Below are 18,884 nucleotides of genomic sequence, written 5' to 3' on the forward strand. Positions count from 1 at the left end.
ATAAAATTTGATTCATAACACACTAAGAAAAGAGAAGTACCTTTCTTTTCGAGCCATTTCTTGTACTTGGTGCAGTCCTTTTTCAAATGTCCCTGTTTCCTACAGAAGAAGCACTTTATTTGCTTTTTGTCAGTCATTTTAGCTGACACTTTCATTTTCTTCTTCTTGATAGGAATATGATGACTGGTACCACCAACCTCTTTATATCCTTTTCCCTTATGAGAGGTGAGATAAACACTCTCTTGCCTCTCTTGTTTTATTCTCTGCTCCTCATCAACACACATGGCTAGAAGTTGATTCATAGTCCATTTTTCTGTATGTGTGTTGTATGAGATCTTAAATGGTGCATACTCCATAGACAGAGAATTAAGAACAAAGTGTACAAGAAAAGTCTCTGACATGTCTACTTCCAATGATTTTAATTTGGCAACGATGTCACGTAATTCCATAATGTGCTCACGTATGCCACCATTATCATTATACTTTAAGGAAGCAAACCTTAATATTAAGGTGCTGGCTAGGGATTTCTTTGAGCTCACAAATTGCTCTTCTACTACTGTTAAATTTTTTTTGCAGTTTTGCAATCAGGAATTGATCCCCTTATCTTTCTGGAGATATGATTTTGTATGAGTAAAAGACTTAAGCGGTTTGACCGCTTCCACCTCTCATACAACTTTTTCTCCTCTGGCGTAGTTTCCTCCGTGGGGACAGGTGGCATGTTCTCACGAAGTGCCAGATCAATATTCATGCACCCTAAAGTAAATGTCAGCCTTTCTTTCCATTCCGAGAAATTTGAACCATTAAGTATTGGGATGCATGATGTGGATTGTGAAAAAACTGTCGGAAACAAAGCTGCAAAACATATGCTTACTATCAATATGCATGCTATAATTACGCTAAAACCTTATCTAAATCACTAACTCATGTTAGCAATTTAGTGAGTAAATCAAAATTAACTTTACATGATTTATCCCTTTATGATAAAACTAATGCATTAAGTGTGATATTTAATGAACTTTATATATCTAGTTAGAAAAATCTAAAGAATAACAGCCAGATTAGCTCCAGATCGGTGGTGGAGCACTAGGCTCACTAAAGTACCAGCCTTTCTTAGGCACGTATGCCTTTTTGACAAGCTTTTCTTAGACACCGTTATTCAATGGATAAAATTTTACTAGATACTGTTCATAAATAATGAAGAATTCAAGGCCTTTGGGCAACAAGATTTCATCATAAATATCATACTAATAATATTATTTCATCCCATCATTAACTTTGTATAATGACTTCCCTTTGGGGCTGATTCATTATATATGATGCAACTATTCAATTTCATGAGATGGTGATAAAAGACTCTTTATTGATTAAATTAAATTAGAGAATTCTAAAATTTATGGGATGCTTTGGCTCGTCTCATGCATATATCACCCTTTTATCATGAAAATATGAATAATATAAACAATCATGTATCATCATAAGAAAGCATCTAAATTGATCATTTATGTAATAAATTCATTATAGGGACCAATATGTAATAATCAGTGTACTGTTCTGTAATAAATCCTAAGTACAGGGATCAAATAAATATATTTTAGGACCTTTCTTTAACTCAACTTTCTTCTGGAGACTGTATACAAATTAATGTAATGAAATTTGAGTACAGGGACCACATAAATATATTTAGAGCACCTTTCTGTATTTTAACTTTCGTCTGGGGACCGTATATGAATTTCTGAGGCCCCTTTTTCAAAATAACATATTGTCAGGGGTTTCATTGTAAAAGGCCCAATTTAAACAAAAGGATTCGGGTTTCGGATTGCGGGTCGAAACCCAATAACCCGAAACTTGTTAATCCCTTCACCTTTTTTTTATATATCTTTAAATGGATTCGGATTTCGGGTTGGAACCCAAACCTGAAACTCGATCCGCTTACTTCATATTTCCCAAATGAGGCTGATCGAAAGAAGAGGAGGAGGCGGCCAAAATCGATGATCTCCTCCCATCCTTTCGGTGGTGCAACCGCCGCTGCTGGCTGTACGGAGGCCGGGAACACGGCCGCAGGGTGGGGCCGGAGGCCGGTCGGCCGCGGGGTTCGGCCGTAAGGTGCGGCCGCGGTGCGGTCGCGGGCCGTAGGGGCATCGGCCGCAAGCCTTGCTGCGGGCGCCGTGGGAGGCGCGGCTGGCACCGCTGGCAGTGGCCATGGCCGCTTAGCGGCGGGCCGCAGGACATGGCGGACGAGTCCCCCTTTCCCCTTTTTTTTAATTTCCTTTTCTCCGCCCGCGGTGGCCATGGTGGCCACGGGGAGTCACAGCCGCTGCGGGCGCACCGAGGCGGCGGGCTGCAGGGGCTGCCGGAGAGTCGGGCCTTGGACGGTGGCACTGTTGGCCACCAGTTGGACGGGGAGGGCTCTCCCTTCCTCCCTTTTCTTAAACAACGGTGGAAGGAAGTGAACCGTTTAGTCCCACATCGCCCAAATGAAAATACTTCATTTCTTTAAGTAATATGGGCAAAAACGATCCATCCCGAGATAGGAGTTTAGTCCCATATTGGTCGGACAAAAATCTTTCCAATGTTTAAATAACATTGGGTTCTCCCATTCACTCGTCCGATAGGTTAAACTGGTATAATTTATTTTAGAATCCATCCACTCTGATACCATTGATGGATTGATTAACTTTAATGAATCATAAATCATACCTTGAGTCGCTAAATCCATCTTGAATTGAACTTTGAGATGCGTGCGCAGCCTCGATCAATCAAGATTGCTTTGATCTGGATAGAGATTAGTGAGAGATCTTCTGGAGAGAGAGCTCTTAATGCATGTATTAGAGAAGGGGTCTAACAGGCTATTTATAGCCCTCTTCAGGGACCAAACGTCGTGATTAGTTACACCCGTGGAGAGTCACCCCCCATCAAGATAATCCTCACTAAGATAAAATTACCTTAATGCCCTTAAGCTTATCAAAATTTACGAAATTCAAGGGACACTTGTCAAATGTGGGTTCTAATTAAACGGGATCAGGGTTTAATTAAAATGGGATCCAACAATGGGTGCAACCTTAGAGTCTCCTTGATCACTAGCTTCATGTAGTGGAATTCCCTCATGTCCCCCCTCCTCAATCTTGGCCCTTCCCTTCAGCACTCACTGCACCTCCGCTTGAGCCTTCTCCATCATCTCAGGGTGCCTCATTAGTTCCGCCATCGCCCATACCATCGTTGTTGATGCTGTCTTGGTCCCTGCGACGAACATATCCTGAAAATTTATGATGAGAAACATGAGAATTCGAAGCAGCATATGTCTCGCCATAAACACTTTCTAAGTAGCGTTGTGGAGTGATTGATTATAACCCTATTTGATTTTGATGAGCTTAAAGCATTTGAGTATATCTTATGTTTACTAATGAATTCAATCTAGTGTTTCAGTGATATCCTTGTAAATTTATGGCTAAGTGTCTCTAGATTTGGTTCAAGACAATTTGGATAAGTTAAGAAGTCAATGTGAACCAAAGTCTAAGACTCGAGTCGACTCCGAGATATTTCGAGTCGACTCCAAGCGTATCAGAAGCACTGGCACAGGCTCGAGTCGACTCCGGGACATTACGAGTCGACTCCGACTGAAAACAGACAGACGAACAGAAAGATACAACTCAAAACCTGTCAGCGAGTCGACTCTTGAAAAGCGCGAGTCGACTCCGATGCTTGCCGAGTCGACTCCAGAGTAGTATGAGTCGACTCCAAGGAGTTACAGACAGAAAGACAGAGAAGTCATTTTGGACCCTGAGAGCCGAGTCGACTCCTGAGGAACGCGAGTCGACTCCGATGGTTGGCAGGTTGACTCCAAAGGAAGCGAGAGTCGACTCTCAGTGTTATACAAGGCAAAAGTCAGAGAGCAACTTTCGGACACTGAGAGCCGAGTCGACTCCCGCAAAGCCCGAGTCGACTTCGAGACAGCGCGACCCCAAAAAGACAGAAGACAGTATTGTTGTCTCTGAGACGCGAGTCGACTCCAAGATAGTTCGAGTCGACTCAAAGGCAGCGCTACTCCAAAAAGACAAAAGACTGTTTTTCGGATACTGAGAGCCGAGTCGACTCCAGAACAGTTCGAGTTGACTCCAAGACTGCACGAGCCAAAAGACAGAAGATCGGGAGTTCGGGCTCTGAGCGCCGAGTCGACTCCCAGAATTTCCGAGTCGACTCGAGTGAGTGAAGTTGAAGAATATCTCTATGGATTCCTTGGGATGAGCCGACTCCAAAAGTGCCAGGTCAGCTCCAGACTTTGGAGAGTCGACTCCGGGTTAAGTCGAGTCGACTCCCAGTCGAGAAGAACACTTTAATTCAAATCCGGAACAGTTGCCGAGCCGACTCCAGAAAAGCATGAGTCGACTCCTGCTACAGCCAAGTCGACTCCAGATCGCGCGAGTCGACTCCGATCCCAACGGACACATTGTCAGGATGTGCAGAATGTGCAGAACGGCTAGTAAAGTGTGTCTAACGGCTAGTTTCCGGGGGGAATGGCTTAAATAGCCACAGAAAACTGTAGCAAGGTAGAGAAGTAACATTCCTTTCAAAGAAAACACAATAACTTCATCTGCCAAAGGGATTTCAGCGAAAAAGAAGGAAGAGAGCCATTAACTCCATTCAACCAACTCTTCCCAGCATTAAAGAAGTCTCCTTCTGCCTTCAAGTCTTCAAGACGTTCAAGAGGAGACCCAAAGTTCGAGAAGCCCTCCACTACATCATCATAAACTTGTTTGAGGGCTCTTAACTTTTCTATTATTTATATTGCTGAATATCTGCTTATTTAGAAGCTGTATTTTTCTCTTTGTTCTTTCTATCCATTTGGTCCTTACTTGATTCAATCAGGAGATTGAATCAAGGGTGTAAAGATTTGTTGGTGAGCCTAGGTTGAAACCAACGTGTGAGGGTTCGATTGTGATCCCGGAAAAACAATCGGGTGGTTCTAGTCGGTGAGCCTGAGAAAACCGACCGAGTTCGTTGTGACCTCGTAAAACAACAAGTTAGGTTGTGAGCTTGTAAAACAACCGGCTGTAATCCGAGGGGTTATAGTGAATTCCCAAGTGAGGCTTGGAGAGTGGACGTAGGAGCAAGGGTTAGCTCCGAACCACTATAAAATCATTGTGTTTGTGATTGCATTTGTCTCTCTTACTTTCATTTCATTCACTGCACATAGCATCTAATTAATCAACTTGCAAAAAGTATTAATTAGCATCTCACAAACCATTTAAGTGTAATAATTATTTTAAAACCCAATTCACCCCCCCCTCTTGGGTTGTCTATCTGGGCAACAAGTGGTATCAGAGCCGGAACTCTTTTACCCAAAGAGTAAAAGATCAAAATGACAACCCCATTTGGATCTTCCCACATTGAGGGCCAGTCTACCCAAAGACCCCCATTCTTTAATGGATCCGACTACTCATATTGAAAGGCTAGGATGAGAATATTTATCCAAGCCCAAGACTATGAGATGTGGACCATAATACTAAATGGACCATACATCCCTTCCATTTATGTAGAGTGTGTCACTGTACCCAAACTTGAAAAAGATTGGGATGACAATGACTTTAGGAAGGCACAACTCAATGCCAAAGCAATGAATGTGCTTTACTGTGCATTAGATAGAAATGAATTCAATAGAGTCTCTACTTGCATTTCTGCAAAAGAGATTTGGGATAGACTTGAAGTGACCCATGAGGGCACGAATCAAGTCAAAGAATCTAAAATAAATATATTAGTTCATAAGTATGAATTATTTAAGATGGATTCTAATGAAACAATAACTTGCATGTTCACTAGATTTACTGACATTGTCAATGGCCTAAAAAGCCTTGGCAAAAATTATACTAACAGTGAGCTTGTCAGGAAGATTCTTCGCTGTCTACCAAGGTCATGGAAAGCCAAGGTGACGGCAATTCAAGAAGCCAAGGACTTGAACAAGTTTCCACTTGAGGAGCTTCTTGGATCCCTAATGACGCACGAGCTCACAATGAAACAACACAGCGAGGAAGAGTCCTCTCACAAAAAAAAGGTAATAGCATTAAAATCTGTTTATACTAACAAAGACTTATCTTGCAGCAGTAGCAGTGAAGAAGAAGATAATGAGGGAGATGATGATGAGGCTCTCCTTGTAAGAAAATTCAGAAAATTCATCAACCGTAAGAAGACCTTTCATCAAAGGAGAGGCCCCTCAAGTTCCTATCACAAGGATAAAGGTAAGGAAAGGAAAAATGAGGGGATCGGATGTTATGAGTGTAAGAAGCCGGGGCACTTCAGAGCTGAGTGTCCTTTGCTGAAGAAGGGGAGCAAGTACAAGAAAAAGAAAGTCCTTTGTCTCCACCCTATCAGACTCCGACACATCATCATCATCATCGGATGAGGAGCAAGAAAAAAAGGCCAACCTTTGTTTTATGGCTAACGACAATGAGGTAACATCCGGAACACATTTAGATTTTACTTTCGATGAATTATATGATGCCTTCAATGAATTAATGGACGAGTACAAGACAATAAACCTTAAAAACAAAGAATTAAAACTAACTAACCAAACTCACCTCCGTAAGTATGATACATTAGTTAAGGATAAAGATGTTTTTATTAAAGAAAATGCAGAACTTAAGACTAGCAACCAAATCTTGAGTCAAAAGAATAATACCTTAACTAAAGATAACGAAAGGCTGAACAAAGAAATATTAGAACTTAAAAACAATAAACATATATTAAAAGAGAGTCTCACAAAAGAACTAAATGATCTAAAAATAGAAAAACAAAAATTGACACTAGAACTTGAAAAGTACAAACCTTTTGTACAAAATTTACATATAGCTCAGAAAAATTAGAGATGATACTTAATAGTCAACGAGCTGTATTCAATAGAGCTGGTTTAGGGTATAAACCTAAAAATAAGCAAAAACTCCTTAGTAATTTCTTTGTTAAAGCTGGGAAAGTAAAACTAAGAAAATAACATGTTTTTGCTGTGGAACATTAGGACACAAAGCAAATGTATGTGATTATAGAAAAGGAAAAACTAAAAAAAAAATTAAAAGGATTTGGGTTCCAAAAGAAACCAACATTACTAACCATGAAGGACCCAAGAAAACTTGGGTACCTAAAATTGTATGATTTGTTTGTGTAGGAGTGTCTTGCAGCCAAAGTCGACAAAATTGTTGGTATTTGGACAGTGGCTGCTCAAGACATATGACGGGTGACAAGGATCAATTCTTCACCCTTGAAGCTAAGAAGGGAGGTGCTGTGACTTTTGGAGACAATAACCAAGGTCACATCATTGGTATAGGTAAAGTACCTTCAACCTTTATTGATAATGTTCGATATGTTGATGGTCTTAAACATAATTTACTTAGCATTAGTCAATTGTGTGATAGAGGTTTTGATGTTTTGTTCAAACCATCCTTATGCATAATAACCAACTCAAATGACAATAGTTTAGTTTTTAAAGGAATAAGACGAGGGAAATGTGTATGTAGTAGACATTGAGGATCTAGCCAAACATAACCCATGTTTAGTTGTTAATGAAACTAAGGACAATGATGCTAGTTGGTTATGGCACCGTAAGTTAGGTCATGCAAGTATGGACACAATATCAAAGCTAGTTAAAAGAGATTCCTTGATAGGTTTGCCAAAACTAAAGTTTGAAAAGAATAAAATATGTGAAGCTTGTCAATATGGCAAACAATCAAGGAACTCCTTTAAATCAATAAATTGTGTCTCTACCTCTAGACCTCTAGAACTACTACACATGGATCTATTCGGACCAACTAGAACCACAAGTCTAGGTGGAAATAAATATGTTCTAGTATTGTAGATGATTATTCTAGATACACTTGGGTCATGTTCTTAGCTCATAAAGATCAAGCATTTACAGTTTTTAAGAAATTTCATGAGGAAGTAACAAATGCTAGAGATATTTCAGTCATAGCTATTAGAAGTGACCATGGAACGGAATTTGAAAAGCATTTATTTGATGAGTTTTGTAGTAAAAAGGGGATAACTCATAATTTTTCTGCACCTAGGACACCACAACAAAATGGAGTTGTGGAAAGAAAAAATAGAACTCTAGAAGAAATGGCTAGAACCATGTTATGTGAAAATAACCCTCCCTAAGTACTTTTGGGAAGAAGCCATTAATACCTCATGTCATATATTAAATAGAGTTTTATTGAGACCCATTATAAAGAAAACACCTTATGAACTTTGGAAAAATAGAAAATCCAAAGTAAATTATTTTCATGTCTTTGGTTGTAGGTGTTTTGTTCATAATAATGGGAAAGATAATCTAGGAAAATTCGACTCTAAATCTGATGAGGGTATATTTTAGGGTACTCTACAACTAGTAAAGGCCTATAGAGTTTTTAATAAAAGAACTCTAGTTATAGAAGAAATCTATACATGTTGTTTTTGATGATTCTAGTAATATCTCTTCTAGTAAGAGAGTTAATCTTGATGATGATGCTGAAATTCTTGAAGAAAAGATTGATGAGATGATATTACAAGATGATGAACAAAAATTAATTGGAAATGCATCATCAAGCCAAGAGGCTATTGTGGATCATGGGCTGACTAAGGCTTGGAGGTATGCTCACGGGCATCCTAAGGAATTAATTTTAGATGATCCATCTCAACCTATTAGGACTAGGGCATCTCTTAGGAACTTAAATAATCATCTAGCTTTTGTCTCACATTTTGAGCCCAAACACATAGAAGAAGCTGAAAAAGATGTAAATTGGATAAATGCAATGCCAAGAAGAATTAAAACCAATTTACTAGAAACAAGGTATGATAATCTAGTTGAACGACCTTCTGAATATTCAATTATAGGTACCAAATGGATATATAAAACAAACTTGATTGAAAATGAAATTGTAATAAGGAATAAGGCTAGACTAGTAGCAAAGGGGTATAATCAAGAAGAAGGTATAGATTTTGATGAAACCTTTGCTCCTGTGGGCTAGACTCGAGGCAATTAGATTATTATTAGCATTGCATGCTCTAAGGGATTTCAAATTATTTCAAATGGATGTAAAAAGTGCATTTTTAAATGGGTATATTAATGAGGAGGTGTATGTAGAACAACCTCCTGGTTTTGAAAATCATCAATACCCTAATCATGTGTATAAACTGAACAAAGCACTTTATGGTTTGAAACAAGCACCTAGAGCATGGTATGAAAAGACTTAGCAAATTTCTACTAGAACATGAGTTCTCTAGGGGAAATGTAGATACAACACTGTTTCTAAAGAAGAAAAAACACAAGATATGTTAGTAGTACAAATTTATGTTGATGATGATTATTTTCGGTGCTACTAACAATGCCCTCTGCGAGAATTTGCTGATTTGATGCAGAGTGAATTTGAGATGAGCATGATGGAAAGCTGAACTTTTTCTCGGGCTTCAAATCAAATAATCTGAAGAGGGATCTTCATCAATCAAGCTAAATACATCAAGGAGATGCTTAAGAGTTTGATATGGAGGGAAACAAGTCAATCAACACACACCCATGAGCTCATCATGCAAAATTAGACCAAGATGAAATCAGGTAAATCTGTTAGATCAAAAGATGTATAGAGGTATGATAGGATCTTTTATTGTATCTCACTGGCAAGTAGGACCTGATATCATGTTTAGTGTATGCATGTGTGCTAGATATCAGTCTAATCCTAAGGAATCTCATCTAATTGCCAGTCAAGAGAATCTTTAAATACCTAATAGGAACAAAAAATATGGTTTATGGTATTCTAAAGAATCTAGCCTGAACTTAATAGGATACACAGATTTAGGACCTTGCTGGTTTGTAAACTTGGATAGAAAAAAGCACCAGCGGGTCGTGTCAATTCTTAGAAGAAATTCTAATCTCCATGGTTTAGCAAAGAAAACAAAACTCGGTTGCATTATCTACTGCTGAAGCCTGAATATGTGCAGCCGGGAGTTGTTGTGCTCAAATCATGTGGATCAAACAACAATTGAAGATTATGAAATTAAACAAGATAAAATTCCTGATTAATTGTGATAACACTAGTGCTATTAATCTAAATAAAAATCCAATTCAGCATTCAAGAACTAAACATATTGAGATAAGACATCACTTCATAAGAGATCATGTACTGAATGGTGATGTGACACTTCAATTTGTTGCACTGATGATCAATTAGCTGATATCTTCACAAAACCCTTGTGTGAAGAGAGATTTAGTGCGCTTAGGAAGAGGATTAGGAGTGATTATCCATCCTAGTGATATTCTCTTCTAGTTCATTGATTTTGATGATTATCTTGTGCTAAATATGGAGGTTTCTCATCAAATCAGATCATAACTTAGTGATTGTCCCTTGGTTGGTACGAAAATAGCATGACTTTTAGGTGCGTGCCAGAGTTCGAGTCGACTCGAGTAAGTTTCAGAGTCGGCTCACACGGGGGAGTCGACTCGCACATAGACGGGAGTCGACTCAAGATCGATGGCGGCATAAGGGGAGTCGACTCGCCATAGACGGGAGTCGACTTGAGTCGATGACAGCATGTAGGGGGAGTCGACTCGCGCATATTTTGGAGTCGACTCGAGGGTCGAGTCGACTCGAGACTTACAGGAGTCGACTCGCGGTCGGGATCCGAGTTTTAATCCTAATCCAAGCGTTTAATCAAAACTTCCTATTCACCGCCGCCACTGTTCACAAATCCTAGAGCCCGTCTCCTACATCGTCTCCGACCGTCCCTTAGGGTTTTTCCCGTCGACCTTCTTCCGTCCATTAGGTTTACCCCATCCCATAGGTCAACCATGCCCCTGCAAGTCGGTTGTCCCAAGCCGGAAGAGGCCCAACCCGCGAGCGGCACTGAGCGACGGTCCAAGGCTCGGAACGATCCGTGAGGCCACAACCTCCGGTTCAGTTCCCCGCCAAGGCCGGTACCCTTGCGACCGTGCGCCGGGAAGGCGGTCTCCACCGGGAGATACGTCAACTTCGACTATCTCTCCCGGGAGGGCTCACCATAGGAGATAGGTTGAGGCCCAGGGACTCGAGTTCTTTTGTTCCTGATCTCCCCACATACCCAGGTCTAGTTAGGGAGTTCTATGGAACAGTACATAGGGGAAATGGTGGGATAGAGGTGGACCGTAGCGGGTGTCCCATTATTTATTTTGGAGGATATCATTGCTCAAATCCTCCATCTTCCCCAAGTAGGGGTATCTCCTACTCATCCTGAGGATAGGACTGAGGCCCTACGGCCATTTTAGGGAGTCCACCCCAGTCTCCACTCGATGAGCGTGTCCGCTAGTTCATGTCAGTTGAAATGTGGCTCCTCTTTGAGTATCATCTCTAGGACCCTTTTTCCTAAGACCGGCCGGCTTGTTTTGTATCTGAGAGGGACCTAGCCCTTATGTTCTACATCCTTCAGGATACTCCAATTAACTTTCCAAACTCATTTTACAGATACCTATGTGAGCCACTAGACAGACCTAGGCTCACCCTTCCTTATGGATGCTATACACTCTTATCTTTAGGGAGTCTGAGATCCCCATTCCTGAGGGGGGAATTCCTCTCGCGCCTGCGATGGACAGATCGCATGGGTGAGGGAACCCTACACAGGATGGGATTTCATAAGGTAGAGGAATCTGGGTCAGGAAACCATCCTCCTCCACACCACCACTAGACGCTCCCCCAGTCCTGATCCAGTTTCAGACTTTTCTACCTTTCCCTCCACCTCAGCACCCTCCACCTCAGCCGGACCCTCCTCCTCAGCTCACCCACTCAGCCGATGGAGGTCCGGATTTCTCCTGAGCAGCTCGGGAGTTGCGGCAGGAGATTGTGCGGGATCTTCGGGGACGACCTGCTGAGGGAGCTCCGAGTCCAGCCACTGCCCCTTCTTCTGCGTTGGTCCCTCACTTTCTAGCGCGTGCACCGAGATGACGGCTCATCTGAGGGAGGAGATCTTCTCAACGTCAGGAGCCTGATACAAGCGCGCCATTCTCCCAACGTGTGAGCGAGTGTCACAAGCGAACACAAGGACAGGATGCGAGACATGAACAATCCCGACTACTACTCATGGGCAGCCTGAGAATCAGGGGGCCGAGCGCTTGGCCAAACATGTCCTTGAATTGCCAAGTTGGACACTCTCTAGCAGGACTCTGACCGAGGCTATCCACGACGGCACAGTCAGGGCCACCTCGGCCATTATTCACCCAGCTAGGGAACGTCACGGATGGAGTCAGTCTCCATATTAGAACAATCCAGACTGAGGGGAGGACGCCACTATTCCTCGAGGGAAGCCCTAGCTTTATTTTGTTTACTTATGACATGTATTTACTGCTTTACTTATTGTATTCACAAATGTACTTACATATACATCAATACAATGAGTAGACAATTTTTTCAATATTGTGCACATTGATCTCTACTTGCTTGTGTGTTCTGCTTCTTCCTTTTTGATATGATGACAAAAAGGGGGAGAAATATTTAATAGATATGTAAAAGAAATCAAAATGAAAATCATAAAAAAAACTCTTAAAACACACAATAATTTTTTCTTAGTGGGTTCGATACCTCGAGGCTCATTATCTCTCTGTTGGGGCTCCTAATGGAGTAATCTCCAGAATCTATTCAAGGGATATTCGGAGATTAGTTGAATCTACTAAGAACAAATTGGCAGATTTTCCTCTAAAAACCAAAAATTTAAGTTCAAAAGCTTCATACACTAAAAAAATTCAGAGAATCAAAACAAAGTTGAATGCATGTGTTGAGGGGGAGAATCTGAATTTTAAGAAAAGCAAAATCATTAAATATATAAGCCAAACAATTGATTGCATGACATGAAGGCTTATATAATTCCAAATGAAAGGGGGAGCCTTAACGTCGAAATTTATTGTTTCACACCTTTCAAGTCTGGATAAATTAAAACTACTAGACACTTGAATTCATTTTCAAAATTTTACTATAATTCTCCTTGTTTGTTGAGCAATTCACTTTACATATACTCAATGTTTGTCATCATCAAAAAGGGGAGATTATGGAGTGATTGATTATAACTCTATTTGATTTTGATGAGCTCAAAGCATTTGAGTATATCTTATGTTACTAATGAATTCAATCTAGTGTTTCAGTGATATCCTTGTAAATTTATGGCTAAGTGTCTCTAGATTTGGTTCAGACAATTTGGATAAGTTAAGAAGTCAATGTGAACCAAAGTCTGAGACTCGAGTCGACTCCGGATATTTCGAGTCGACTCCAAGCATATCAGAAGCAACTGGCATAGGCTCGAGTCGACTCCGGACATTACGAGTTTGACTCCGACTGAAAACAGACAGACGAACAGAAAGACAACTCAAAACCTGTCAGCGAGTCGACTCCTGAAAGCGCGAGTCGACTCCGATGCTTGCCGAGTCGACTCCAGAGTAGTATGAGTCGACTCCAGGGAGTTACAGACAGAAAGACAGAGAAGTCATTTTGGACCCTGAGAGCCGAGTCGACTCCTGAGGAACGCGAGTCGACTCCGATGGTTGGCAGGTCGACTCCAAAGGAAGCGAGAGTCGACTCTCAGTGTTATACAAGGCAAAAGTCAGAGAGCAACTTTCGGACACTGAGAGCCGAGTCGACTCCCGCAAAGCCCGAGTCGACTCCGAGACAGCGCGACCCCAAAAAGACAGAAGACAGTATTTTGTCTCTGAGACGCGAGTCGACTCCAAGACAGTTCGAGTCGACTCCAAGGCAGCGCTACTCCAAAAAGACAGAAGACTGTTTTTCGGATACTGAGAGCCGAGTCGACTCCGAACAGTTCGAGTCGACTCCAAGACTGCACGAGCCAAAAGACAGAAGATCGGGAGTTCGGCTCTGAGCGCCGAGTCGACTCCCAGAATTTCCGAGTCGACTCGAGTGAGAAGTTGAAGAATACTCTATGGATTCCTTGGGATGAGCCGACTCCAAAAGTGCCAGGTCAGCTCCAGACTTTGGGGAGTCGACTCCGGGTTAAGTCGAGTCGACTCCCAGTCGAGAAACACTTTAATTCAAATCCGGAACAGTTGCCGAGCCGACTCCAGAAAAGCATGAGTCGACTCCTGCTACAGCCGAGTCGACTCCAGATCCGCGAGTCGACTCCGATCCCAATGGACACATTGTCAGGATGTGCAGAATGTGCAGAACGGCTAGTAAAGTGTGTCTAACGGCTAGTTTCTGGGGAAATGGCTTAAATAGCCACAGAGAACTGTAAGCAAGGTAGAGAAGTAACATTCCTTTCAAGAAAACACAATAACTTCATCTGCCAAAGGATTTCAGCGAAAAAGAAGGAAGAGAGCCATTAACTCCATTCAACCAACTCTTCCCAGCATTAAAAGAAGTCTCCTTCTGCCTTTAAGTCTTCAAGACGTTCAAGAGGAGACCCAAAGTTCGAGAAGCCCTCCACTACATCATCATAAACTTGTTTGAGGCTCTTAACTTTTATATTATTCATATTGCTGAATATCTGCTTATTTAGAAGCTGTATTTTTCTCTTTGTTCTTTCTATCCATTTGGTCCTTACTTGATTCAATCAGGGGATTGAATCAAGGGTGTAAAAATTTGTTGGTGAGCCTAGGTTGAAACCAACGTGTGAGGGTTCGATTGTGATCCCGAGAAAACAAATCGGGTGGTTCTAGTCGGTGAGCCTGAGAAAACCGACCGAGTTCGTTGTGACCTCGTAAAACAACAAGTTAGGTTGTGAGCTTGTAAAACAACCGGCTGTAATCCGAGGGGTTATAGTGAATTCCCAAGTGAGGCTTGGGGAGTGGACGTAGGAGCAAGGGTTAGCTCCGAACCACTATAAAATCATTGTGTTTGTGATTGCATTTGTCTCTCTTACTTTCATTTCATTCACTGCACATAGCATCTAATTAATCAACTTGCAAAAAGTATTAATTAGCATCTCACAAACCATTAAGTGTAATAATTTTTTAAAACCCAATTCACCCCCCCTCTTGGGTTGTCTATTTGGGCAACAAGCGTGAAAATAAGTAATTAGTTAGGCATACTGACCATGATTACGCCCTTGATGTTGGTGTCCGTGAGAGGGAACTCAAGTCCACCATTTTCCTTCAGCCCTAAAAGAACGTCGACCAGATCTTCCTCTTGTTCATCATCCCCTTTGTTGCTAATTGTCATGGTTCTCTTCTCTTTGTGCTCCTTGATTATCTCCTCAAGGATCTCATCCATCTCACGCCGAAGTTTCTCTGACACGGATCTCAATCCACTGAGAGTGTCGATAAAGCTCAGTGAGGGGAACATATCAGCTACACAAAATCCAGAGGCCAACACCAACAATTTCTTGCACACCGAGATAAAACTCTGCCCAAGCTTGCCTGTCTTGCCAAATGTGATTCTTGAGATCACGTCGTTGGTTAGTACGAAAAGCTTCTCGGAGAGGTTAACAGGAGATTTGTTCATCATGGAGATATCTCCCATGAGGTTCGAAATCTCTCACTACAGGAAAACCAACTTTTTTCGGCGCTTTTGGAACCTTTAGCGATGCTTATAAGCGTCGGCTAAAGTACCGCCGACGCAAACAGAAGCATCGCCAAAGCGTCGGTGATACCGGAGTGGGAAAAAATTTTTTCGACGCTCTTGAGAAGCGTTGTAAAAGGTAGATTTTAGCGACGCTTTTTAGCCACGCTTAAAGCGTCGCTAAAACGGCCTACGCCGATGCTTATAAGCGTTGGCTTTGGCCCAAGTTTTTTTTAAAAAAATATTTTTCATCGGGGACTTGGTGTCCCGATGGTTGTTGGCTTAACTCCCTTCCTCAGCATGGCTATTCCTCTCTTCCTTCTATATCACAGAATTTTACTCCCAACCCGTTGGTTTCTCCCTGGTATTGTATCAGTAGAACTCTTGATTTGTCTATACATTGATTCCCATATGTCAGTCTCTTCAATAGATATCTAGGGCCTCACTTCCTCTCATTTCCAGCTGCAGCTCTCCGATTTCCCATCTTCTTCCTCGCAGCTATCTCCAGCAGTAATGGAGATTGTGTGGCCAGCACCAGCTAGTTGAAGAGGGTTTGGGGAGAACCAGACTGAAACAGAATAGTGCTCCTGGGGAACCCATAAATCTCCCATAACGACAACAAGAGTTCACTGCCGCCGAAGCATTCGGCACCCTTCGAGTATGTAGCCGATATTTCTGAAACAGCATAAGAGAACATTTTATCAATGCCATCTGAGAAATGACAACCAGATGAAACTTTAAGAAGCAAGAAGCAAAAGCAATCAAATTGAATCCAACCTACCACAAATGGCTCTTCACTTCATCATTGGTGAGCCCGTCAACCTTCATCAGTTCTCTGATTGCTTGGGGTAGCCACTGCATCAGAGAAACTTCAGTCAGATCAAAAGAACGGAATTGCGTTGTTCTAATTACTGGGAATGCAAATACCTTGGTGGACCCTTGTCCCCGATGGTGACCAGGAGAAGCTTCATGGCAACCCATCTTCCACAGAGTCCTCCCCGGTCAGGAACTCCAGCTCGGCGTCACTGATCTTAACTATGTCGGCCTGGTCCAGATGCTCATGATCTACTCTCTGGCCTCCGCTGTCGACGCAAAGGGGCAGCCGGCGATTGTGGTCATAGGAGAGCAGAGCATCAGCTTCCTTGGCTACTCCATCGCCCTCGATGCCGATCTGCAGGTTCCAGAATCAAGAAAATGAAAAACAAAAAACCATTAACAATTAAAATGAAACTTTGGATGCTAAAAGGAACTAGAAAAACATACCGTAAAAAATTAAAGAATAAAACAACTCACTCTCACCGATCTCCTTCTCCAGCCGCCTCCCGAGCCCTTCGAACGTTCCTCGGGGCCTGTCGAACTTTGGATGCCACGAGCCGCGGCCTGGCCTCTGATGAGGGAGGTGAGAGGAGGAGGAGTTCTTGGAGGAGATGGGGCTGCAAGGGATGGAGAGGTGAGGGGGAGATGAAACTTATGAGATGGACGGGGGCCTCCCATTTGCCTGCATCCATGCCGCTCATCGCGTCGGACCACAGCCCCCGCCGCACCGCCGTATCCTCAGCTCGGAGGGTAGAACACCTTCTCGACGGCCACCGTCGTCGTCAAAGCTCGGAAGGGGGAGGGGATCCGAAGCAGAACAAGTTGATCGGGGAGGAAGGAGGGGGGATGGCGGCTGGTGAAAGGTTAGGGTTTGCTCCGCGATGCGAGAGAGAGAGAGAAGAGAGAGAGAGAAGGCAAGGGATCGGGAGGAAAAGAGGATCGGGGGTGTTGGGCCCTTTTGGCCTCCGACGATGCTTTAAAGCGTCGTCGTATCCAAATTTCACCCGACGCTAACAAAAAACTTCGTCGAATTTTTGCCCCCGCTTGAAATGCGCCGACGCTGTTGATAGCATCGGCTGAAGAGTCGGCAAAACCATAATTCTCTGTAGTTCTTCTTGTGGAAGATCGCATAGGACTTGACATGCTTTGTGCTTAATAGCTCGACGGTGCAATCTTTTGCACTCCGCCAGTAGTTACCGTGGAGCAGGCGATGTCGCTGCAATTGTAGTTACACCTCAGCGATGAGTAGTCTTGGTCGGGTGGCAAAGATGAGATCATGGGTCTTCATGATCTCTCTCGGCCCCAGAGAGGAGATATTACATGGTCGGACTTGTCGAGCTTGAATGCATGACAGGCCCATATCGCCAGGACAGGTTTCCGAAGGCACGTGAGGATATTTCCTAGTAAGTAGTGCAAGTGTCCTATGATGGAGCTTCAGTGGGCGGAGCATCTTCATTGCTGTGGATTTGGCTACCTTGAACACTACAAGAAGAAACAGAAGAGGAGAAAGAAAGGGGAAGAAAGGAAGTGAGTTCCATGGCTGCATAGTCGAGTTCTAGGTTTTCTGACGCTTGTAATGCCTTAATGGAGTGTTGGCTATTTATAGAGTTATATAAATAGGAGCATGCAGAGTTGCTCACCGATAGAATGGAGCGGGCAGTCAATAATGTAAAATATCAAGCAATCTTGGTCGACCTCTGCTGGTCTCCAACGGCGGCTGCAGACTAACGCTGCGTGAGGCGACGACGAAATGAAAGGAAACAGAAGTACTCGAAGAAGTCAAATGGCTGGTCTCCATCGTCGAGTTTGTCAAGCCACGTGATAGCAAAGTAACGGGTTAGTCAACGCATGACATTAAGGGTATTATTAGATGTATGTCCTAACAATTAATGTGCCTGACAAATTATTTATTCTGGGATATAGTTTTATACTTGACTTTGTTATTATTTAATAATATTGGACATCTTTTTTATTCACGTTATGTATGTGTCTATAAATCGTCCAAGAAATTAATAAGATGATACATATTCTCAAGAGTTGAAAATTTGAGCCATATATCATTGGTGATTAATCCCTAAATGCTCTTGATCAATGGATCATCATGGAGACGGTGATTGATCCGATGAGATTAGTGCACAGATTGCTTTCCTTTTTGGATGGACAAGTCTCGAGTCCACAGTGTAGGACACTGGAGTGATAGTGCAGATGCTTGTTAGAGAACAAGGGTACCTAACGTGACCAATGCAAGAGTCACTTGGATGTCTATCTGCTCGTTAGTGACTTACTTGATGTTGCAGTTGAAAGTGAATCCTAGGTTCTTCGGTGTTAAGCATGCTGATTTTTTTTTTTAAAAAAATCATGGCTGAACCTGATCGGGTTGCCTACGTACCCCTTCATAAGGGGGATCAGGCCATACATAGTTCTTTTTAAGTTTTAAAACGCAGCGGAAAAATCGAATCAAATAATTTAATTCATGCATGCTTACAAGATCAAATCTAGAAATCAGCACCTTAAGAACATATAGGATTATGCCGGAATCGTTTAAACAATTATGCTAAAACTTTCATGCATGATTAACTATCAGAT

The 18,884-nt window shown here is 42.3% G+C and overlaps 1 protein-coding gene across 1 annotated transcript; it reads right to left on the minus strand.

Annotated features, from left to right (window-relative positions):
- Nucleotides 1-3,142: 3,142 nt before the first annotated feature.
- LOC120109591 (cytochrome P450 CYP71D313-like) lies at nt 3,143-15,443 on the minus strand. Its single transcript, XM_039123350.1, has 2 exons — nt 15,018-15,443; nt 3,143-3,253 (listed from the first exon to the last, which is right to left on the minus strand). Exons 1-2 carry the CDS (start codon nt 15,441-15,443, stop codon nt 3,143-3,145), a joined length of 537 nt encoding a protein of 178 aa, XP_038979278.1.
- Nucleotides 15,444-18,884: the final 3,441 nt, after the last annotated feature.

Source organism: Phoenix dactylifera, unplaced genomic scaffold, assembly GCF_009389715.1.
Source record: "Phoenix dactylifera cultivar Barhee BC4 unplaced genomic scaffold, palm_55x_up_171113_PBpolish2nd_filt_p 002437F, whole genome shotgun sequence".
NCBI classification, from domain to species: Eukaryota; Viridiplantae; Streptophyta; class Magnoliopsida; order Arecales; family Arecaceae; genus Phoenix; species Phoenix dactylifera.

Excerpts from the sequence above, each read along its gene's own strand:
- LOC120109591 (XM_039123350.1), bottom strand. The coding sequence starts at position 15,443 with ATGGGAGATATCTCCATGATGAACAAATCTCCTGTTAACCTCTCCGAG. Across the intron at positions 3,254-15,017 it reads ACATCAAGGGCGTAATCATG|GATATGTTCGTCGCAGGGAC; the intron begins GTCAGTATGCCT and ends ATAAATTTTCAG.